We start from the raw sequence: 24,797 nt of genomic DNA on the forward strand, positions 1-24,797 counted from the left end.
CAGGCTTGTAGGATCCACTCTTATTTTCAGATGTCTGGTTTGCTTATTTCAAATCCCTGCTCATTTATAAATGATCAGGAAAACAGAAGCATTAGCTTAGGTGGATAGAAAACTGGCTATTTCCCACTATTCATTTTATACTGATATCATCCTAAAGGAGTTTTTTTTCTATAAAGATTTAGTTTAATGATGAGAAAATACAGTGAAAACTCAAAAAGGGTTGTTCGACTATTGAGCCTACAAGGTTATTACAGTGACCATACTTCCTGGTTCATTCCTGTTATCGCAGCATAAACATTAGAAACTCTTTCTTTCAGTCGCTAAAATGCCTTGGTTTGGATTATAAGGTATATGGTCACCCTATCATTATTAATATTATGAGTCTCTGACATGCTGAAACATTATAAGAAAAGCATGATATTTACCAGAAAAGAACACTGAAGTACGTATTCAGAAAATTGTGGCTTATTTTTCATAAATAAAAAAAGAGTTAGAAGAGAACATTTAAGGAAAAGTTACAAACATAAAGTTGAAATCTCCAGGATAAAGAAAGCCAATATTTCCTTAAGTGTTCTAAGTCTTTATTTTTCTCCAAACTGATTGAAATTGTAAGCTATTGGAGAGCTTGTTAAAACTTGCAGTTGAGATTTCTTTTCAGCGATTCCACACATATAATTTATGGAACTCTGTCTGCTAACTTGGAAAGCTAAAAATTTCAGCTGACCCTGCCAGGATATTAACCTGCGGTTCCAGGGAGTCTAAGTATTGCACAGCTGATGTTTGTGTCACTAAGCCAGCCCCTCCAGAGTTACGCGTATGACTGCAGTATATTTGGCAGTTGGCATATAGGCTTGACTGCTTGTCTGCTTCCATACAGGGCAGGAATAGTACATGAAGGATCTTCCATCCGACCTTTGCTTGCTTACTTGTACATCACCATTGTTTAAGTGCATAACTCTAGTGGACAAACATGAGATAATTTCAGACAACCTATTGTGCTTTCAAGACATCCCCTGGATATCTGGTTTTCTCGGGACTTAAAGGTCTTCATTCTATTTGGGACTCACAGATTTTTCAGTAGAGATAAGCTAATCTGGTTATTTAGGAACAGTACATGTGGTTGAACAAGTAGGGGTGAGTCAGTGCAGGAGAAAAGATGGAGTTATTAAAGCAATGAAAAGTAGCAATTGTTTTAAAATTTGTATTGTGCTGACGGCTCTCGTCAGTCATACTTATAAATACAAAATTAAAGCAAGGGTTTAAAAATAAGCATTGACAGTCTTTGCTCTGCTGAGCTGTCACATCTTGTGTGTGACAGCCATATGCTGGGAGCAGAGGGCAAGATAAAGCAGGGACACACCAGCCTCGGGAGCTTGCCATTTAATGAGGGAGGTAAGACCTACCTGTGTGAGAAAGATAAATAGTGATGTATGTGTTAAACAATAATAAAAGGCAATGGACGGTACATAAAATCTACACGACAGTGACATAGAAGTGCTTAGAAGCCACAGTTAGTCTTGTAAGTTCAGAGATGAGAGATCAGTAGAGGTTGCAGAAGTCTCGGAAGATGTCACTGAAGATGGGGGACATTAACTTGGGACTTTAAAAATGAAGAGGGGTCCTGAGAGCGTTTTGGGTTTGAAAAATTGCAGTAGCAAAGGTACTTAAGATCTATCCCTCTGTGGTGCCTCAGATGGAATTTCACTTGAATAAAACTCTAACCTGTTCAATACAGAGGCTACTGTGGAATAAAGTTCAAATTTTCATGATGAGCTAACAAAGCATCCTTGCTGTTTCAGCTTCTGAGCCAATATTTAAGATAGATGGGTGATCTTAATGACATAATTGTATTTTAATCTTTAAAATATCATTTCCTTTTTATGATTATAAAAATATTTGCTTATTGTATGAAGGCAGTACAAATCACCCATGGTTTCACGACTAGGGAGGCCCACTGCTAACACTCGGTGTGTATTTGAATAAGTGTGTATGGAACAACAGTGGGTGTGTGCTCTGCATTGTACTCTGCGGTTAAATAAAGCATGGCATTATAGCCTTAATTATACTGAAAACACTCCTCAGCTCTACCGGAGAGTATAACCTGGACATATCTGGAGTCAGAAATGAATTCGTTTCACTAATGATTATTCTGCGAGTGTATTTTGGTTTGACTTTGATGTATGGGTGATTTTGAAAAATATGTTCTGATGTTAAGATATTTCAACTTGTTTATAATAGCAATAAGAAATATGTTAAATATTGTTATGATACAAGATGAAAAGTGAGGTAGTACAAGCTATGTGTTTTTCTGTGACTTTGTACCTTGATTTAATCAGTTAAAAAATTTTTTAATCCTCACTTGAAGGCATCGTATTGATTTTAGAGAAAGGGGAAAGGGAGGAGAGAAACGGCAATGTGAGAGAGAGACCTCCCTGCGCTCCCTGACTAGGGACTGACCCGCAACCTAGGGATGTGCCTTGACCAGGGATTGAACCGGAGACCTTTAGGTTTATGGGACAACACTCCAACCAACTGAGCCACGCTAGCAAAGGCTAATGAGTTTTTTTATTATGGGTGTCTTTTTCAATCAAATTTGGGTATTTTACCAGTGGTGTTCTTATAGATAAGTGCTTAAAATATATTGTTAACATGTCCTAAAGGGAAAAAGAAACAATGCTTTATTTTGTAAATTATGTCTGTTTTTCTTTATAGTCTGGCATAGAAGACTAAAGAATCAAAAACGTCCCAAGGAAGGGCTGACAGTTTTCATAAACGAAGACAAGGAGTTGGCTGAGCTGCGAGGCCTGGCTGCTGCAGTAGGACTGGCTAATGGCTGCTGTGCGATCCGGTGTGTAACAGGGCGTCACCACGGGGCACCTGGGTGGAGAGCTTCACTGCCCTGCATCACGCCCACTCTTCCGGTGTAGTTAGTAACAACACACCCTAGTCCCCTCAAATGTGACCTGGGATGGATGGCAAATGGCATGGTTATGCCATCCTAAGGAAAATAAGCAAAAATCAGTTGTTTTTTAGTGTTTTATAACATTCAAAAATAAATGAAACAAGGAGATAGACACTACATTGAAGAGAGTAGATGGTAACATGGTTGGTTCAGCAGGAGGCATGTGGAAGAGAGGAATTTCAAGAGTGATGGGGTGGGCTATGAATACCATCTAATTCTGTTTTCAGACGTTGTGTGCTGGCTGGCTTTAAAAACTCTTTAAGATAGATGAGTTTTGAACTTCTGTTGTCATTATAATTAAAGAAAATATTTAAATGTCTTTTTATACAGGACACTGTATTATATGACCCATACACAAGGGGGTTATACAGTCATAGGCCTTAAACTTTGTAATTAAACATATAAAAAGGAAGAATTGGGAGTAGACACAGAGGTGATCTAAATTAGCTACTCAGAGGCGACTTTCCTTGAGAAAAATACTCAGCACATCCAATGTTCAAGATTCTCTTTGAAAAACTCAACGCATTTTAAACGCAGATGCATTTTCCCCTTGTAGTATTCCAAGTGGGAAGCGTGGCTTTCTAAAAGCTAACCTGATGAAAACTAAGTTGATTTTTGTGGTCATGGTAAATTTTGTTTTATATAGCAGACCAGGTGTGTGAACTTGTTAAAGTAAATGTTTTTTAGCTCATAAATCCAGATGTAGTTATTACCAATTTACAATAGCTATATATATAAATTGGTAACCTGAAGAAATTAATAATTAGTAACTGTAACAAAACAAGCTATGGCAAAAAAATAAAAACAAACAAAAAACTTGAGGCAATACTCACAAGGGCATATTTCTATCAAAATGAAGGTGCTTACAAGCAAAGTGACATGGTCTGTCTGGGTTTCAGAATAAGGAAGGAATATTCTGGATGGTGGAATGGAAAGGAACAAGAACACAAAATTCCACATCACTGTCTCACGCAGAATGCACTGCAGTGTTGTAAAGCTGTGAGATTTCTTCCTCATACTCTCTTGAGCACTAACAATACCCACTTTCAAACTGTATATTTTGGAAGATCGAATATTATTATTTTCTAGTACTCTTCCGACGCAAGAGGAGATTGAAAGTCTTCCTGCTTTCCCCCGGGAAAAACTAACTCTGCATCTCTTGCTGGGAAGCGGGGCCTTTGGAGAAGTGTATGAAGGGGTAGCAGTAGACATCTCAGGAGCTGGAAGCGGAGAAACCAAAGTAGCAGTGAAGGTAATGTGGCTCCTTGACATGTTATGTCCGCACATTTACCTGGGTTTACATGGACGCAACTACAATAAAAGATGAGTAATAGTAAGTGAAAAGAGAACTAGTGGAACATAGGAGCCTATTCATGGCTACAGGAATCACGTTTTTCTTCGCCTTCCTCCACGGACTCCGAAATTGGTAGTAACCTTTATGGTTTCTGATTAGGTGACACCCAACAGTTTTTCCCTGCAAATACACTATAGAGAAGTGGATTTGTTAAGCATGTTCTCAAGGTCCTAGGGAGCAGGGCAGATTGTGAATATTTTAGGCTTGTGGTCATCTCATGGCAGTTGCAACTATGCCACAGTCAGTTTGAAAACCAGTGAGGGTGGTTATGTTCCACTTAAACTTTATTTGAAAACTGAAGTTTGAATATCATATAATTTTTATGTGTAATAAAATAGTGCTATTTTCTTATTCCTTTCAACCACTTAAAAATGTAACATGTCAATTACACTTCAATAAAGCTAGAAAAAAATAAAATAAAATATAAACGTTGCCACTATTTTCAGATTGCCAGCTGTACAAAAATAGGCAGCAGGGTAGAGCTGGTCCACAGGCTCTACTTTGCTGACCTGTGCTCCACAATTATTCATCATGTATATTTAATGTGGTTTTAAGGAAGCACTGGATATGTTCTCATATTTTTGAAAAACTTTCTATTGATTGGGAGATGATGAATCTTTTATGTAATTGAACAATACCCTGACCACAGCTTGTTAGGAATTTGAGGTTGAGCTATACAACCAGAGAAGCTGGCAAAATTCTCTCACCTGGTTTAAATGAATGTTTATTCTTCTCACATAAGCAGATGACTGTCTCCTTTAGTGCAGTGCCAGTATATGAGAAAGTCTCTTGACTCTGTACATGTCTCATGGTCCCAAGATGGTTGCTGAAAAATCAGGCATTGAATTTTCATTCGGCTGGAACATTCATTGACCAGAAGTGAGCCATATTGGCAGGGGAGGCAGGAGAATTGCAGAACATGATTTTCACAGTTATCTTGGATCAACTGCCTGGGATTGGGCACCTTGCCTCTGAGAAACAAATTATGATATTGTTAACAAAGAAGGTAGGGGAACAGATATTGAGTAGAAAAATTTAAAAATTAAGAAATTTACTTAACTCTGGCTAGTGTGGCTCAGTTGATTGTACCATCATCATGTTACATCAAAAGGTCATGGATTCAATTCCTGGTCGGGGCACATGTCTGAGTTTTGGATTTGGCCCCTGGTTGGGGCACAAAGGAAAGGCAACTGATCAATGTTTGTTTCTCACATTGATGCTTCTTCCCCTCTCTTTCTCCCTCCTTTCCCCTCTCTCTAAAATTCAGTAAGCATGTCCTCAAATGAGGGCAAAAAAAGAAAAACGGAAAGAAAAAAAGGAAATTAGCTTAAATGCCAAATTTGGTCTTTTAAAAAAATTTCTACATGTGGGAGAGACTTTGTATAAATATTACTAGATCTTTTATCAGATTTTCCTACTTAAATACTTTCAATAATAGAAGCTATCTTTTGAATAGTTTACACAGCAATACACATTCATTATCCATTATCTATTTTGAACTCTCATGGTGGACATTACAATATAAAACAAAGACAATCTCCACTAACCCACTGAGCTCACAGAAAGGTCGTCTAGACTGATCCTGTTTTTATGTTGCACAGACTTTGAAGAAGGGCTCCACTGACCAGGAGAAGATTGAGTTCCTGAAGGAGGCACATCTGATGAGGTATCAGGGCAGCTCTGAAATAATGTTCCCTCGGTGTGGATAGGAAGCTTTTGCAACTGGTTGGTAGACTTTTAACATCCAAAAATCACCTGACATAATAAATCATGCCCAAAATGAACATGGCTGAAGTTTAAACGGAAGTATGTCTGTAATGACAAGTATTCTACAGAAGCCAGTCTTCCAAGACTGGGCACAGGCTGTCCTCAGGAAAAAGGTCTTCCTTCCTTTTACCTTCAGTAAGAAGTGTGCTTTGCAAGTGACCTCGGAAGCTGTTCAGCTTTCAACATGCTTATCGTCTTCTCAATGTATGATAAGGGTTGAAGAAGACTGAGTAAAAGAGAGTTCTTTTGAGTGCAATGATGCCAATGAAAATGCCCCTTGTCTTGATAAACTTGTCTTCGATGTTAGAATTAGTTGTTGGGCATAAAAACTGCTCAAAGACATCTTAACAGGAAAACCCGAGACAGTGGTCCCAAACTGTGAGTTCTAGTTATTAGATTGGGGTTTACTTGCTTTTGATATCTTGAGAAAACACTTGGAGCCTATCTGAATTGTTACTCTAAAAAAGAGAGAATAATATGAATAATATTTCTTGCTTGTGATGATCAAAACATAATGTTTTCAACTATCTTTTGAAGAGGGAAATTAGTTAAAATTACTTTCTTTTCCAAGACAAAAATACTTTAATATAAACATGACTTGTTCTAAAACTCCCCCTATCCTATCCTTATGCCTGGCCACTAGAGGTTGCCGTGTGACCTCTGCAAGGCAAGAACACAGAACAGCCCTTGGGAAAAGGAGGCTTTCATTTATCAGAGAAAAAAAAATCAGGGCTTTGGATGGAAACTATAGATAAGCGATTGCTCTAGTCCATAAAGGCACTCAGCTAGGACTTCTTTCTCTGTCACATCATCCCGCCTCTCTTTCTACCATTTAGCAAGTTTAATCATCCCAACATCTTGAAGCAGCTTGGAGTTTGTCTGCTGAATGAGCCCCAGTACATTATCCTGGAACTGATGGAAGGAGGAGACCTCCTCACCTATTTACGTAAAGCCCGGATGACAAAGGTGGGAAATAAGGGTCACGGTATTGGTTTTGTAATGCATATGCCCCATAATGTCCTATTAGTTTTCTTTAAATTCAATAGGCTGCAGTTTTGGCCAACGGGAAAACCTTAGAAATACTTCCTTGGAAAGACATATCCTTCATGTTGGATAAGGACAATTAGCACCGTGAACTAATTTCTGGCATTTTCTGGTTATTTGAGCCTGTTTGCTATATTTTACAGGAAAATAGGTTCCTGGCTGCCAGAATCATGGTTTCTGGAGAACAGAGATTGTGTGAAGTTTAAAAAGGCACATCTTTCTGTGTATTCTATATCCGACTCTCCCAAACTGATATTTCCCGCCCTTATGTATTTACTAGACTTACATGTCCCCACCCAGCTGACGTATCCATTTGGATTTTAATAGGCAACTTAAACTAATTTGGGGGAAAACAAAATTCTTCATTTCATACATTCTCCTCCATGCTGTCCATCCAACGTTCCACTCTCTCTTTCCCTACAACACGCTGAGAGGTCCTGGGGGCTCTGCAGCTCTGTCTGCAGGATGCAGCCCGGATCCAAGTTAGAGCAGCGCCCAGCACGGTGGTGACCCTGAAGGGGAGACATCACGGCACCTAGGGGTCCCCTACATTAAACCTTAGATGAGGAACACATGAGACAAAAACGGGAAACTAAAATGTAAATCTGTAGATTTAAAAAAATTGGTTTTCATTTGTATCAAAGTAAACATTATAGAGCTAACAAATTTAGATACAGGACAAAGTTTATATATTGTAAAATCAGGAGTTTTTCACTATCCCATCCCACGTTCTATCTTACCCCCCCTCCCAGGCAGCTACACGTTTCTCTGGTACTTACCTCCAGCTCTACACACTCTGCTAGTGGGGCACGCTGATGATCGGCCTTGAGGGAAATTAGGGGCGGCCTACTGTGAAGGACGAGGATTTAACCTCTCAGACGTCCTCGTCCAGCAGCCCACAGCCACCCACTCTGCACACGTTGTTTCCTCCAACACCCGACAGGGTCACAGTCTTCAGATAAATCAGTACTGCAGGTTTACATTACCGTGACCACCTAAGTATCACTTGCAGCTGAGTTACTCAAGTGCTATATTTGTGTATTTTCCTTAAGCTCATTTAATAAATGTGTCTTCTTTTCCATTAGCTTAATTTTCTATATACCGAAAGAATTGTAATACTTTCCTTGATAGGGTAAAATATATCCGATAATCCAGCATGTACCAAATTTTTTTCTTGGGCACTTCCCTCCTGGGCTCCTGTGGGGGCTTGTCCTCCACTCTCCACGCAGCTGTTATCCTAGAGTTCAGGTTCACCCTGGTGACGTCCCTGCCGGACCTTCGTTTTCTCTGTTCCATGACTTCTCTATTGTTTTAGAAAGAGAAGGTATGCACAAGAGGCTAAAATTGCCTTCTTTTTTTTCTTTCTGAGGAAATGTCCTTTATTCTTCTCTCATTGGATTCATGACTTGGTTGAAAACCCCTTGTTCTCAAAAATAAATCCACGACATCTTTGTTTTCTTACTTCTACAATTGCCTTTAAGAAGTCTTTTGTCATTCTGGTTCCCAGACTTATGATCTGTGACCTGCACTTTGCCCTTCCTCTTTGGAAAATTTGAGGAACTTCTCCTTATCTGTGGTACTTTTTACACACCTCGGTACTCAACCTGGAAAATCAGCTCTTTCAATTCTGGGATTTTTTTTTTCATTTTATTTCTTTGATAAGAAATACCTTTGTTTCCTTTATTTCCTTATTCTAGAAATCCTCTTAGTTGAATAATAGACAGCTTTGTTATATCATTTTTTTATTAGCTGCTCTCTCTTCCTTTCTCTTTGTCCTTTTGCTCTCAATTCTGGTAGGTTTCCTAAACTATTTTATAGCATTTAAAATTTTAATTTTACAGACTCATTCTTATATAGGGTCTGGCACAAATAATGACCCTTTTTATTACAAGATCTTTTAATACGAAAGTGTACGCATGTAATTCTGTAACATAGCAATACCACACTCAAGCACACCATATGAAATTTTAGGTGAAATATTCAAATTAAAACTATAAATTATTACATCCATATTATTATCCTACCAACCACACTTAAGCAGGCATTACTTCTGCTGGGCCCCGTATTTTGAACACATCTTAAAATAATTACCTGGGGTTTTCCCATACATGCAAAATCTTCTCTTATTTTTCCTAGGATGGTAATTATAGTTTTTTAAATAGTTACTTTGGCTCCTGCATTGTCCTGGTTTCTTCCTTTCTTCTTTGGATCTGTTTGTAATGTGAGCTTTTCTGAAATGTTTAGCAAAGTGTGGCTGGCCTTCATATTTAATAGTGGGACCTTCATAGTTAATAGCAGATTGGAACCAATGTGTCTGTAGCAGCTTCATATGGATTGTCAGGTGGGACCCAGCTGTTCTGTTCGGGTCCCCTAATGACACCACATGAATGTCTTCCCTGGCATATGCCCATCTTCACCAGAGGAGAATTGGCGAGTCTCCTTTCCAGGAATAAAGCTCAAGCCTTTGTTCAGGGAGTCAGGGCAGAGACAGAGGCCAGAGGACTCAAGGCTCACTATGTGGATGCTTCTTTAATTTCCCTCTCCATTTTCAACAGAGCACCTTGGGATGTTTGGTGGTTTTGAACTCGGTGTTGTTGTGGTTCACTGTGTGTGTATGTGTATGTGTTTTCCTCAGAGGAAAGCCTCTAGCTACAGCGGGGACATCTAGGATCTAGTTAGCCCCTAGCACAGACTTTTGAACATTCCTCCTGCCTTGAGTCCTGCCCTCACCCTGGCATTCAGAGATACTCGCTACCTCCAATTCCAGAGGCTTTAGAGGGTTCTACAGTGAAGGACAGCTTAGTTCTGTCTTCTTCTGTTGGTATCGGTTTTCAACTTCTGCCTCTACTAAATGTCCACTCCACCTGCTTTCCCTGTTCTACCATGTTTTGTTATTCTATGTCTAGTCTCCTGATCTTATTGTCCTTGAGAGTTTATAAAAATTTCCCCTTGACTATCATTTTAGTAAAGTTTGGGCAGAGTGGAACTAAAAATGCATCAATCCTCCATCTTTAGCAAGAAAGTTTATCTGTAGATATTTTAAAGGGTTTTTTTTTTTGAAGAGAGAAGAAAAGATAAAGCTAGACTAGAAGAAGACTTGGGTCTATTTTTTCTAAATTCTTCCTACACACCCAGAGTCCTAATGGCTGTGATAATTGGTTCTCAAGTATATTCAGTTCTTCCACTGCCTTCCCGTCCAGCTGCCCAGGACAGCGTCCAGGCTTTTTCCCCCTTGCTCCAGTCAGAGCGGACAGGGCACTGTTAAGTGGTTGGTGCTGGAATGAAGGTCTAGGGTCCTCAGTGGAACACCATGGGCTCTGAGCCCCCACCATGCTGACCTCATTTGGCTAGCCATCTGTCCGTGGAGAGTAAGTGCACTGAGACACATCCAGGAAGAACTACCACAAGCATCCTTTTCCCTGAGCTGAGACTGATGGTCTACCAGGGGTGTCCAACCCACAGCCCGCAGGCCTCATGCGGCCCAGGGTAGCGATGAATGTGGCCTAACACATGATCATAAATTTACTTAAAATATTATGAGATTTATTTGTGATTACGTGTCACAATGTATTTGATGTGTGGCCCAAGACAACTTTTCTTCTCCCAGTGTGGCCCAGAGATGCCAAAAGCTTGGACACCCCAAATAGTCCTTCATTTTCAGGATCTTAGTTTCTGCATATTAAATATTAAATCAAAAACTTTCTCAGGCTACTAGCTTTAATATTTTAAGACTGTGTTAAGATAAAAAAGTGAAAACTAGCAAACAAAACAAGCTATCAAAATAATACAAATACATATCCAAAACAATTTAATTCATCAAACCTTTGCTGGGTGTTTAGTGTGCAACTCTGAAGAATATTGATCTTCACAGAACTTGCCACATGGTAGGAAGGAACATTGCATATAAATAACCCATTTAAGGCAGAAAGGGGGAGGGCCCAGTAGAGTGGAGTAGAGAATACACTGCTGAAGCACAGAGTGAGATGATTTCCAACTGAGGAGTCCTGGAAAGACTTTGTGGGGAAGAAGTAAGCAAGGTGGGAGACAGAAAGTTCTCTGAAACTACAGCTGCATGAGTTTTGAGAGGCTTTGACTGAGGAATAGATCTGGAAGGAAGTTCAATGTTCCAGAGGGTTTAGCAAGAAATGGTAGGTGGTAGCACAGGATAGCATCTGGAGTCAAGGAAACCCAACAAGGGCTGATGAGATATCCCAACAATCTGTCACTGATCTCTCAGAAGCAAGTGATATTTAGAAATCCAGGCAGGCAGGCAGCATTCTGAAAATCTGTCAGCAGAGTACAAGGCACTGGCCATTGGTCTAAAGTTCAGGAGCAGGATTCTCTGCAAAGACAATCTTTACAAGCAGGGTAGGTTTTGCCAAGAACAGAGCAGAGCTCCATTTACAGGGGTTACTCAGATGCCCAGAGGCCATGAGAGGCATCTAATGGACCTGGACAGGACTTCAGGGGACTGATTCTTGGGAGCAACTTCCACCCTGGTTATCAGACCTAAGTGTGGTTGAATGAGTCTGTGGCAATGTTAAGTTCCAGAATATCAGGATTCTTCCTACTTTGGATATAAGACACAAGGTTGCTGGGGATGCAGAGGGAGCAGTAGTTAAGAACACCTGTCTACGGGAAATTTAGGGATTTCAAGGTTGGGAACCATTATAGATGCTCATGTGAATGGAAATTAGGACTGAGGAAGGCATTCCAGGCAATAGTGCTAGCAGGAATGTAGAAGAGAGATTGCGAATTGAAGAGAAAGTATAAAAAAAACTGTAGTGTCACCCTGACTGGTATGGCTCAGTGAATTGCACACCGGCCTGTGAGCCAGAGGTCATGGGTTCGATTCCCTGTCAAGTCACATGCCTAGGTTGTGAGTTGGGTCCCCATTTGGGAGCAAACAGGAGGCAACCACTGATGTTTCTCTCCCTGTTTTTCATCCTCCCTTCTCCTTCCTCTCTCTGAAAATAAATAAATACAAATATGCCTCGGCCCGCGAGGCAGTCAACCCTAAAGAAGGGGGAGGGAAGGAGCGCGAAGAACAAACAAAGGACCAAGCTGCAAATAAAAGGAGGGAGTAAAAGGGCAGGGAGGAATGCACTGAAGTCTCAAGGCGTGCCGTACAACGCCACTTCTGCCACATCCCAGCCCCCAACACAAATAGTTAAACAAACAAACAAACAAACCCTGTAGCGTTCTAGTGTGACCACAGCACAGATTGTGAGAGGAGAAACTAGGGAAATGGATGGACATACAGCGAGGCTGGTGCAGCCGGAGGCTGCCATGGAAGCTGTGTTCAGGAGTCTGTCGTGAAGCCACAGGCCGTGGGTCCCAGTGAGTGAGCCGATGAAAGCACAGGCTGCTGGGGACGTGGCTGGTTTGGGGTCAGCCCTTGTCTGGGATGAGTCAAATTGGGATAATAAAGGCCTGAACCAGGGTAATTTCAGGGATGCCAAGGGGCAGAGAGTATGCACACGTAGTGTCCGAGCAGGACTTTGAGTTTTTTTCCACGTGGTACTAATAAGTTCTTGAACTAGCTTTATTATGATTATTTTTAATGTAGCAATCACTGTAGCCAGTTCAGGCTCAGTCACTCAGTTCTCAGTTTCTATGTTGGCTCTCTTAGATAGTAAGAATAATCTGTGACCGTGAAATTGAGTCTGTGTTGCTAGTTTATATGGGGCTCATATGAGGAAGAATCCCATTGTCATGACTAACATTATAACGCGACATTGGGCCAATAATTAAACTGGTGAGTGCTGGTTAAACTATCATTATTAACACTAGGAGAGCAGCTACTGTTTATTAAGTGCTTTTTATATACCAGCCAGATTATATATGTTATCCCAAATCCTACAAAATCAGGTCTATTGTTTCCATTACACCCATGAGAAAGTTGCTGAGCGAATAAGGCAAAGTGGGCATGTTCACACAGCAAGTAAGTAGCAAAACTACGTTTCAAACCTTGGTGTGTGAGAACTAGTACCCTGCTGCCAGCAAAGGTCCTATTATTGCCTCTGCTTACTAAATGTAACCTTATTTATCTTTACTTGGGGAGCAAACATATAAATTTAGTTCTTTTCCTCTTTGAATCCTTGGAACCATAACTAAGCATTTCTTTAAAACATCATGTGTATGTGTGCACATGCACATAAATGTAGCCATGTATTCATGGATGTCAATATGTGCATTTCATGCAAACTGAACAAGTGCCTATAATCTTCCTTTCACTTCTTACAGCTTCATGGTCCTTTACTCACTTTGGCTGATCTTGTAGACCTGTGTGTAGATATTTCAAAAGGCTGTGTCTATCTGGAGCAGCTGCACTTCATTCACAGGTACGGCAATATTCTGGATACAAGGTTCCTACGGATATTGACACAATAGCCATCTGCAGTTTGGGTAAAACAAGAAAATAAATATTTTTATTCCTCTAAAATAGCAGTAATTCTAAAAAAAGTCTGCCTTCTCTACAGATCTGCTAGTATCCCTTGTCTGACCTCTGGATCTTTATTGTTATTGTTATTATTATTATTATTATTATTATTATTATTATTAAACATAGCTTCTGCCGTAGGGATCTGGCAGCTCGGAATTGCCTTGTCTCTGTAAAGGACTATAGCAATCCATCACGGATAGTGAAGATTGGGGACTTTGGACTCGCGAGGGACATCTATAAAAATGATTACTATAGAAAGAGAGGAGAGGGCCTGCTCCCTGTTCGGTGGATGGCTCCAGAAAGTCTGATGGATGGAATCTTCACCACACAGTCGGATGTTTGGTGAGCTTAAGGACACAGAGAAGTGTGGGCAGAGCCATCCAATGTTAGAGCCCAAAGGGATCTTAAAAGGTGTTGTGGCCCTGGTCAGGTGGTTCAGTGGGCTGGAGCATGGTTCTGTACAGCAAAGGGTTGTGGGTTCGATCTCCACATATTTAGATTGCAGGTTTGATCCCTGGTTGAGGTGAGTACGGGAGGCAGCCAAGTTTTCTCTCATATCGATGTTTCTTTCTCTCCCTGCCACACACTTCCTCTCTCAGATCAATAAACATATCTTTGGGCGAGGGTTTTCTTAAATTTATTATTATTATTATTATTATTATTATTATTATTATTAGAAAGGGCCCTGGCTGGTGTGGCTCAGTGGATTGGGCACCAAGCCTGCAAACCAAAGGGTCCCAGGTTCAATTCCCAGTCTAGGGCACATGCTTGAGTTGCAGGTCAGGTCCCCATTAATGGGTGTGCAAGAGACAACCACACACTGATATTTCTCTCTCTTCCCTTCTCTAAAGATAAATAAATAAAATCTTTAAAAAATAAAATCAATTTTTAAAATGTCATCTGATTTTTTTTATGTGAGAAAACAGAAGACCAGAGAAGCTGTAATGTGCCTTAAGCTAAAGTGAAAGCTGGTGCCCATGGTGGGACTGTTCCTGGGCCTCATCCCCCCCGTCTAACCAGTGTTGACCCTTCATCTTACTAGTGCATGCGCAGTAGCTACACTTCCTTCAGATATTTTACCACTTCCCCAAAGTGTAGAGACTTTGCCTAATAGGACTGGGTACCTATGAATTAATGTGTAAGTGTGTCTAAATGCCTGTTAGAGATGTGTGGTCATTAAAGTAAACTTTCAATCACAGATCTCAAAAACATTAGGCCTTTGAGGAGGCTTGAAAATCTCTTCAGCATTTGAATAGGACCCTTATTTTTGCTGTTGACCTTAAACGTTTGATGACAGCTGCTCAAAACATAAAATTTATTCAAAAGCTTTAAGGCTGGCACAGCCCTAGGCACAATTGGGGATGAGGAAAAGTTGTCCTTCAGTGCGGCCCATTTTTATTCATGCCTTCCCTCTTTGTGGTTACTAGCACTCCAACTCAAAAACAGAAAGAAACCAAAATGCTTTTTCACTCACCCGAGTATGTCTGTGTATTAGAGGTCTGCAGTCCAGGTTCGGCCAGAAAAAAGGAGTAGTGTGTGTGTGTGTGTGTGTGTGTGTGTGTGTCCCTACTGGACCTTCCTATCACCTTTGAAGTGTTCCTGGTAGGCAGTTGCTTGTTCTACTTTTTCTTATGATCATCTTGCTTTTAAGTCTCCCATTTACCTTTTATGGAACCAATCATTCCAATCACAAAGTACAGGCTTATAACCGCAGGAATATTATGTTGGAGAAACTACTGTAAACATGAGGTTTGTAATATGCACAATTAAAGCAAACTCTCTAATATCGTAGGTCTTTTGGAATTCTGATTTGGGAGATTTTAACTCTTGGCCATCAGCCTTATCCAGCCCATTCTAACCTTGATGTTCTCAACTATGTGCAAACAGGAGGGAGACTGGAGCCGCCTAGAAATTGTCCTGATGATCTGTAAGTTATAATTATGTTAATATAAGTACCCAAAAACCAAAACCATGTGCACATGCAATCTTATGACTCATTGGTATGGTATTTTAAAATAAAAACTGGTACTTAGATATTGTATATCCTGGATAAAATATGAATTGTTATAATTCACTAAATATATGATATATATGTGTATGTGTATATATATAGTATGTATATATATATACATATATATATATACATACACACACACACCATCAGAAACAAAATTTGGAAGAGTAGAATATATTCATACTCATGGTTAGGTGAATTTTAATAAATAAATAAAAGCTCTTGTCTGTGTGGGTATGTATACTGTTTTACTTTGGAAGATATGATTTGGCTAATATTTTAATCTGCAAATTAAATGATTTGTTTAAGTAGGAAAATATTGTTTAAAAGTTGGATTGCATTTGTTGATATAGCTGACATTGGGATATAGTACTAATAAAAATTATATAAATTGTTATCTGTTTATGAATTTAACATGTAATGACTGAATATTAGTGACTCTCTCAAATTGATTCTGGTCGCTATTGAATTTTAATACATTTGTAATCCTCAAAGAGTAAATGATTTTGATCTAATTATAAACAAAAACAAGTGAACTTATTATTTTTTAAAAGATTTTATTTATTTATCTTTAGAAGGGAAGAAGAGAGGGAGAGAAATATCAATTTATGGTTGCCTCTCATGCATCCCCTGCTGGGAACTGGCCTGCAATCCCAGCATGCGCCCTGACTAGGAATCGAACCACAGTTGTTTGGTTCCCAGGCCCATGCTCAATTCACTGAGCCACACCATCCAGGGCACCAAGTTATTTTTGCTGAGTACTAATCCACCTTCTTGTGAACCACCTCAGCAGAAATATTGTCCTGAGTTTCTCTGCTGCAGTGTGAGGATGAAGGCCCTTCTCAGCAATCAGACTGTCAACATTCCTGAAAATGTCGACATCACTCTGAAGTGATGCACAGCTCTTGTGAAGGGCCCCAGAGGCACCCTGTGGAGGGACTTCAATCACACCAATCTAGAACTCAGTCTCCATGAAAGGAAAAAGGAGAGGTGACAAATAGTGGGGAGATGAAAAGGAACTGGCCACTGTTCACACTATCCGCAGTCACACGCAGAACGTGACCCAGGGCGATACTCCAGGCTTCCGTCACAAGATGAGATCTGTGTGTGCCCATTGTCCCATTACTGTGGATTCAGGAGAATGGTTCTCTTGTTGAAATCAGAAATTTCTTGGGGTTGGGATGAGTGCAGGCATTGCACTTTCATTATCTCAAGACCAGAAAGATGAGTTGATTCTTGAGGAAAACTACATTGAGCGTGCATCAAATTCAGCTGCTTTGATTCAGCAGCTGCAACAGTTAAAAACAAGGACATCAGAAAAAGTTTGGGTGGCATCTTGTTCCTGAGAAAGGAACAGTTCACAGGCTGATGAATAAGATCTAAGTTGTTCAGCTATAGACAGAACAAGGTGCCAAATGACTCCTCAGAAATACTTGCAATATTTTAAACATGCAAGAAAAGGCATGTATTGATTTGGAGAAAAAAATCAAGTAAAAACTCCTCCCAAGAGGAGTTTTACCCAAGAAGTTTCTAAAAGAACATGCAAGCAACAAGTATAAATTTATCTGTTTTGTGCACAATACCATACCAAGGACTGTGTGATACTCAGAGGTGTTTGAAACGGGGTCGTGTTTCTTCAGCATCTCAGAATGCATTTTGAAGGAAAAGACACTCAGATGGAGCAGCTGGTTAACAAGCCAACACGTAATAAAGTGCTAAACTGTGTGGTACAGGCAAGTGCAAAAGGAATTAGCAGTATGCGGATACACACCATGATTGTCCTGCCTTGACTATGCTGTGATATTTAGAGGATTATTCAGACTGGAGCCAAAAGATGATTAAGAACTGGGCACCTTGTTTGGATGTTTTCCTGGTGGATGTTTTCGTATTATTTAAACCTTCCAGCTAGAAGAGGAAGATTTGAATTACTGCTCATTTATGATTTAGCTTTTATGATGCGGAATCTGGGATATTTACAGGGAGGTTAGTTACACACATGCATGAACAAGTTTGATAATAATGCCTAGAAATGTGCTTCAAATATTTTGGGGAGAGGTGAGAAGAATCCTGTAAGTTACAGATGAGAAATTATACACAATTTGAAAAATTTAGATCAAGGTTTAAGGAAAAAACCAGCATACCTAAATATGAAATGCATTTTTATTAAATAAGTAAACTAATAATTATTTTGCATCTTTTACATATATCAAACAGTCATAAAACTTTCCCAGAATCTCAAACAAATGAAATTTTCATTGTGTTGTTAAAATTTACCTGGAGTAAGCACTTTAGGAATCACTGAGTTACATATTTTGATTGATGCATTCATTTGTATTATTTGGGGAACAGAGAGGTAGATAATTAATTATCTATTGTGGAGCAGAAGTGTAGGTATGTTGAACTTTGCTCTGATCCAAAGGTATCTAAAATGCAACTGGAAGGAGGAGGGAGAATGTCTGCTAGAAAAACATTCCTGATAATAAGTAGGAAAAGATAATATTCTACATAATATATTCTTGATTATTCAGCTGGATACATTAATGTTCTAATTTTATAAAAATATAGTTATCATGAAGCCAAATTTTCCATTGGTAGTTTTGAAGTCCATTCAAACACCAGTAATTGAAAAGTAAACAATGCTCCCAGCTCTCCCTCCAAGTGCTGTACAACTCTCAGAGCCCAGGAAGGGTTAACTCATTGCCAACCAGGAAAACAAGCTGTGCTAGGAAATGGAGCTCTGAGCAATGCCATTCAATCTGGCCAAGGCCTTAAGTTGTCACGATAAAGATTAACTACTCTCCTTAGAGTACAGAGGGAACTGATTTTTATTTGAAGCAGTTCTATGAGATCACAGGCCCAGCTTAGAGGGTTGAAAGTCTGCACTGAGCCATGCTGCACCTTCTATACACTGCTTAAATTCTCAGCACCTGGATGCACTCGGGGTCAGGTGAGCCCATAGATGACTATGCTGTGTTCAGCTATTAATGGAATGCAGGAGTTCAGAGCATTCCCCCTTCTTCCCGTAGCCTGGGATGTATGGTGGAAAGCCCAATCCTCAGTGTTCTCTTCGGCTTTCGGCACACACAACAACCACACCACTCTCAAGATGAAACAGGATCAAAGGGCAATCTACTTCAAGTGACAGCTCTTTGGGGTTCTCTGACAGATGTATCTCAGTGGCAACCAGAATTACAGAGAGCTCCTCAAATGGATGGAGTGAAAATGGGAGAACATGAAGTTCACCATCTTATTTTTACCCCTTAAAAATATGTGCACCCAGATGCTAATGAGTCTCCCCAGGATTGGAATAATGAGTAAGGGAGTTCTTAAATTCAGTATTTTATTTGCCCCATTTAAATACCTATAGACACTCACCCCCTTAATACTGAAAGATGCCATGGAGTTGTCTTCTGTTGGATTTTAATTGACTTATGAATCTAAGGCCTTTACTCATAGACACTAAAAATGAACATGGTTAATGAGTCTCATGTTATTTTGAAAAAATAAGATGAAGAGGAGTAAAGGGCTGGCACAGTGAATGAAGGAATTTGAATCTGAACACTTAGCTAAATGAAATATTTTAAGTATAATGAGTATGTATATGCGTAGAACTGAAACAACCAGCCCAGATAAATTTTAACAACAGTAAAATACCTGTACATTTGTTTAGAATAATATGTTTGAATATTTGTAACTATAAATGAGTGCAAGTATCTAATGCATGATATTGAATTGTGACAAGTGCCTATTTGTAAAGAAAACTTCTATGTCAAAAGAATAGTTGTTATTAATTTACCTGAAGGCTGTAAGAAATGCATTTTCAGGATTAAATTCTTGAAAGCTTCTTCACTTTATTTCACTGCCAGCTTAATGCTATTAAGAGCCCACATTGTACTCTTTACTTTTAAATGACTGTTGCTTTATAGCATTTTTCTTTGCTTAATGGGTTGCAGTTCAGTGTTCACTTGTCCCTGGATCGGGGGACAGAAAGGTTTTATAGGCTACCAGGTCATATGTTTTTGCCATAAGATAATTAAGAATAATCATTAGATTCAATGTAGATAAAGTCCTGTCAATGAAAAATAGGAATATCTGCTTAAATAAATTGCACAGAGTAAACAAGAGGCTGAACTTTCAGAGGGCAGTGTGAAGGGGGGAGGTGCGGTGTAGCTAGGTGGCAACGGTAAACATGGCTGCAGTCTCCCCTTCTTGCTTTTTCTTTCTCTCTGTTCTAACTAATTTCCTTTCAGTGTTTTAAAATCTTTTGTAGAATGAGGCAGGTCACAAATAAGTACACTAAAGATTGTGTAATTGAAGTATGAGAAGTCTTGAGAGATTCTATTTTTTGCTAATGTCTTTGAATTAATAACTTTTTTTCAAAAAGAAAATGCTTCCTGTGAAGAATTATACTTTACTTTCTTCCTACACCTCCTAAAACAACCCTTAGGCTAGTCATCGAGATTCTACTTTATTACTTAAAATATTTAAAGGTATCTTATTTCATATCTAATCATTCTTCATTGGGATCAGTGTATCAGCCCTGTTTGTAAAGGTCACAGGTTCTATTAAAAATTAAGTTCTCAGCCGTGATTCTAATTTTTAAAAGAATTTAGACAAACTTGGCACTCTGTATCCAGAATGTGAATTCATTGTTATAAATATGAAAAACCATCAAATCAATACTAGGAAATAGACCAGTATCAGGTTTCTCCATAGTGCTCCATATTCAGTACTAATTCCAACCTGAGATGCTCATCAGGAAATGAAAGAGCTGGGTGCTGAAAGACAAATACCATATGATCTCACCTTTAACAGGAAGCTAAACAACAAAACAAATAAGCAGAAAAAAAAAGAAAAACCAAAGACACTGAAATAGAGAACAAGGGGACAGTGACCAGAGGGGAGAGGGAAGGGAAGTTAAGGGGAAAAAGGGGGAGGGATTTGGAGGAACAAATAGGAAGGACACAGGGATGAGAACTATGGGGGGGGGTGGTAATGGGAGGGAGGTGGGGAGCAAGGGGTGGGGGAGGCTGGGATGGGAGAAATAGACAAAAAATCTATACTTGAAAAATCACTAAATAAAATTAATTTTAAAAAAAGAAATGAAAGAGCTGGAAGGAGCATTTGCACACCACATTAAAATGAAATGGAGATTGTAATTCCTACAATAGACACTAGCTAATCTCAATACAATACCCACAATGATTTGCAGATCATCGTCACCTATGATTGAATATGTCCTTGCTCTAGCTCCATTGCCTTTGCCTTAGTCCAAACCACCATTATCTCTCACCTTGTCTTCATTAATAATGTCCTATCTTCCAACTTCCTCCTCTACCACCCATTTTCCACACCTGTAAGCTAGAATAACCCTTTAAAAATATAAAAATCATGCCTACTTAAAAACTTTCAACAGCTTACCATGGTAGTGTCGTAAGTCCAGCTCCTGGCCAGGTCCATGCGACCTGCGTGATCTCGCCTCCTCCTCTGACCTCATCTCCTCTGCTCTCCTCCTCAGTGACAGCTCTTCGGCCACACTGGCTCTCTTTCAGATTCTGAAATGTGCCAAGCTCTTTCCAAATTTAGAAATTTACACATGCTTTTACCTTCTTCTAGTACATTCCCTGACTCCCATCCCCACCCTATTCCCATGACTAGCATCTTAGTTTCCAACCGAGTTCTCTGCTTAAATGTCACCTCTGCACAGGGGCCTTCTGTGAGCAACTTACCCAAACTGTTGCATCTTTGTTGGGTTTTACATTGTTTACTTCAGTGCTTTTTAAATAACTTGTATTTTGTGATTTCATATTTATCTGTTGATACAGTAGTCCTAATATTTTAAAATACTTCTCAATTGATGTTTCTTTATGAGTTTTTCTCTCCCTGCTCCCAATCAGCCTTATAATGCCAGAAAAAAATAGAGAGAGAGAGAGAGAGAAAACAGGTAGTTGACTTTTTTAGTAAAGCAGTAGAGTTGAAAACCAAGCTGGGAAGAGAGAGGGTTATCTAGACCCTTTTAGCTCCTTGTTAGTGTATTAAATGACAGTTTGGGTGACCTGCACCTACAATTCTATGTAAGGATTATCTAATAAAAAAGAGGAAGTTTATCTAATAAAAAAGGAAGTCAGTGGAGACACCCCTCCTGCTAACACCTCGAGAAGCATAGGAAGAAAAGATCTTGACAGAGGCAGGAGGGTGAAGATGTTGGATGTTCAGGTCCTGCAACCTTCTCTATAGGGTTCAATCAGATTAGGTGTGGGCAACATCAAGGGCATGGAGCAACTGCCCACTCCTCTCAGCGTGGGAGGATGGTAAGGAGATCATTAAGCAAGGGACAGCCCACACTGACATGGAGACCCAGCATTATGAAGAAGGTAGAATGGCATGTTTGCACAGAGAACGTCTAGTTCAAACTTTTCAGCCTCCTTTGTTTCCCACATGGGTGAACTTTTTGATGAAAGCTAGAGATTAGCCAGGGAGCACCCTGTGGGCATGCAGCAGAAACAGGAATGCACTCTCTGGGCCTGGTCTGCAGATGTAGTGTGCAGTGCAGCCTCAGGACAGAAAGGGTTTCACCTGGAAAGGGGAAAGGAAAGGCCAGTTCACTGGGGAAGGGCCCAAAGACAAGGTAAAAAGATCATAGATGGCAGATAGCAGCTGGTGCCCACAGCAGGATGGACCAAACCAGTCATTGCTGTGGAATTCATGATCATTCCACTCTGAGACTGTGAAGCTCCAAGGGACAGCAGGGTCCAAAGGATGCCTCACTGTGCCCCTGTATGTCATACAAGACTTTCACCTGACGTATATCCTGACATTATCTTGGAGAAAAGGACAGAGGGAGTAGAACTAGCCTAAAAATAAGATAGATTGAACTGTTATCCAGAAAAGACTGAGCATTGCCTACCAAGATTATTTAAAATACTGAATTGGACTAGGTGGTGAACTGCATTCATTAAACGAGGTTAATTTTCTTCTGCTAGATGGGGATTCTAATCAGTTACAAACAATAATAAAAGAGCTACATTTTTTCTGTTTGTATGAATTGTAGTGAGATAAATTTCATCACCTTCTTACATTTACAATAAAAATGTATTCTTATGAGGACAGGTGCTACACTGTCACATTGCTAGCTCTTAATACACTGCTTGTGTAATAAAAGTTCAATAAATAATTAATTTTTATTGAACAAATGGGTGCTGGTTAAGAGTGCTGCACAGACATTTCTTAGACAACTGCTAAAGAAAAGATAATGTTTAATCAACCAGCTGTTCATGTCTGGGGAAGCTGAGTCTCTTGACAGAGTAAAGGTAGAGTAAAAACATTAGAATCAAATATGACTTCTGCCTCTGGTTGCACCACAAAACGTCTGTGTGGACTGGAGTAACCTTAGATTTGGTTTTCGATATTAAGGTATGAGTGTAAAGTCTTTTTAACCTTCAATAACTCTTATAGCTCTTAGCTCCCCTATGTATTGAGGGAACATTTTCCATCTGTCTGTCTGTCTATCTATCTATCTATCTGCCTGGATTAATAACTATTAAAATATTGTCAACTTTTCACAAGAAAATTGTTATCCAATAAAGGCAGTAATTTTGCAGGCTACTATTAAATAAGGACCAAAAAGTTTGTGCTGGTTCATTTATGTCAATTATGGAAAACTGGCAATAACTGAAAATTGTTTTCTCCTAAAATGACCTTTCCTGAGCTTTGTTATCAGTAACTGTTGCCTAAAGACATCCAATCACCATTCACTTTCCTGCCTTTACTCACACATCCAGGTGGAAACTAATGACCCAGTGCTGGGCTCAAGAACCTGACCAAAGACCCACTTTCCATAAAATTCAAGACCAGCTTCAGTTATTCAGAAATTTCTCCTTAAATAGTATTTCTCAGTGCAGAGAAGAAGTGAAACCCAGTGGAATCATAAATAAAGGCTTTGAAGGTAAGTTTGATTATTTGTCAAAATGTTCTGGTTTTCTCTCCATTGTGGACTGAACAAGGTTGAAATGAAAAATAGTAGACATTTTACAGTGGGTAAAAAGAATAATACACTCACATCACCTTCACAATACTTAAGAGCTTATTTTAGTTGTCTTTGAAAATAACTTTGATTTGTGCACTAAATCTAGGAAAGAGATGTGGCCTGTGAATTTATAATCTCAGGTAGTAAGGAGAAAAATTAACCAGCTGCACTACATCGTCATGAGGTCTGTTCTCCCCCCTCCCTCTTCACAGCAGTTTGGACCTCAAGTGCAGAATTGAGTTAAGTGTACACTCTTAGTTTGTAGTCCATTATCATCACTGGTCTATGCAGGGCTTCTCTCTTATTTTGTTTAGTCCCTTTACCTCTATATTCCTCTCTTGTTCCAGTTTCTTCCTCCCCCTGCCAGACAACCATCGTAGTTTTCAATGTCTATCTTTTTATCTGTATACGTTCCTGCTAATTGTACACTGTATGCACAGATGCTATTGTGTTGTGTAATGTTTCTTGTCTTTTTCCATCAAGCACTGAGAGCCATCCATGTTGATATGTGTGTATCTAACCCATTGGTTCCAAATGCTGAGTATTTTTGCAATGATTATTGTAGTGGGTCATACCCTGCTGCAGTCTAGCCTGGTTCCACCACTTCAGTATTTTAATAATCAAGAGAAGAATCCTCTGGAGCCATTCACGGTGATGGAGAGACTAAACCTTGTAGTTCTATGAAGAGTACAAAACGTAATTAAAACTCAGTGGTCACTTGATTCATTTCCAAAACCAGATTGCTTAATGCAATTGCTTAATTGGTTGCAGCAAAATGAATTTTAAAATGATCATTTCCAGCTGCTTTAGAACTTCTTCCCATTATTAGTTCACAGTCACCCCACTTTGTTTTCAAATCCAAGAGCTTAGATACAAACCTGGCAAGATGGATCATGACTCAGAATCTCTCAGAAATTAGGCCTCTTGGTCTTTGCAGTGATTGGCTGGTGACTGTCATGGAGTGTCCTCACTACTGCAGCACATGGTGTAGTAGTGACCTTCACCTTGACTAATAACAGGGGAAAATAAGAAACTCAAGGATGAATACCCTCTTGTTGTGTCTGCTGTGTTTCTAATGACATATTTTTAGAAACTTGAATAGGCGACATGAATGGAGATATGTCCTGATCATGTGACTTCTGTGACATAAACAGCTAGGTGACAGATTGGGAAGGCCCTACTTTC

The 24,797-nt window shown here is 39.5% G+C and overlaps 1 protein-coding gene across 1 annotated transcript in view; it reads left to right on the forward strand.

The window, feature by feature from the left end:
* ROS1 (ROS proto-oncogene 1, receptor tyrosine kinase) overlaps window positions 1-24,797 on the forward strand; it is a 101,866-nt gene that overhangs the window by 69,336 nt on the left and 7,733 nt on the right. The window contains exons 37-44 of the mRNA XM_037158121.2: window positions 2,713-2,848; window positions 4,052-4,214; window positions 5,918-5,982; window positions 6,920-7,049; window positions 13,374-13,471; window positions 13,711-13,914; window positions 15,365-15,499; window positions 23,368-23,531. Of these exons, the coding sequence (XP_037014016.2) occupies window positions 2,713-2,848; window positions 4,052-4,214; window positions 5,918-5,982; window positions 6,920-7,049; window positions 13,374-13,471; window positions 13,711-13,914; window positions 15,365-15,499; window positions 23,368-23,531 (1,095 nt within the window). The remainder of the gene's footprint in view (window positions 1-2,712; window positions 2,849-4,051; window positions 4,215-5,917; window positions 5,983-6,919; window positions 7,050-13,373; window positions 13,472-13,710; window positions 13,915-15,364; window positions 15,500-23,367; window positions 23,532-24,797) is intronic.

This window comes from Artibeus jamaicensis, unplaced genomic scaffold (assembly GCF_021234435.1).
Source record: "Artibeus jamaicensis isolate MK-2021 breed Jamaican fruit bat unplaced genomic scaffold, CSHL_Jam_final contig_387, whole genome shotgun sequence".
NCBI lineage: Eukaryota > Metazoa > Chordata > Mammalia > Chiroptera > Phyllostomidae > Artibeus > Artibeus jamaicensis.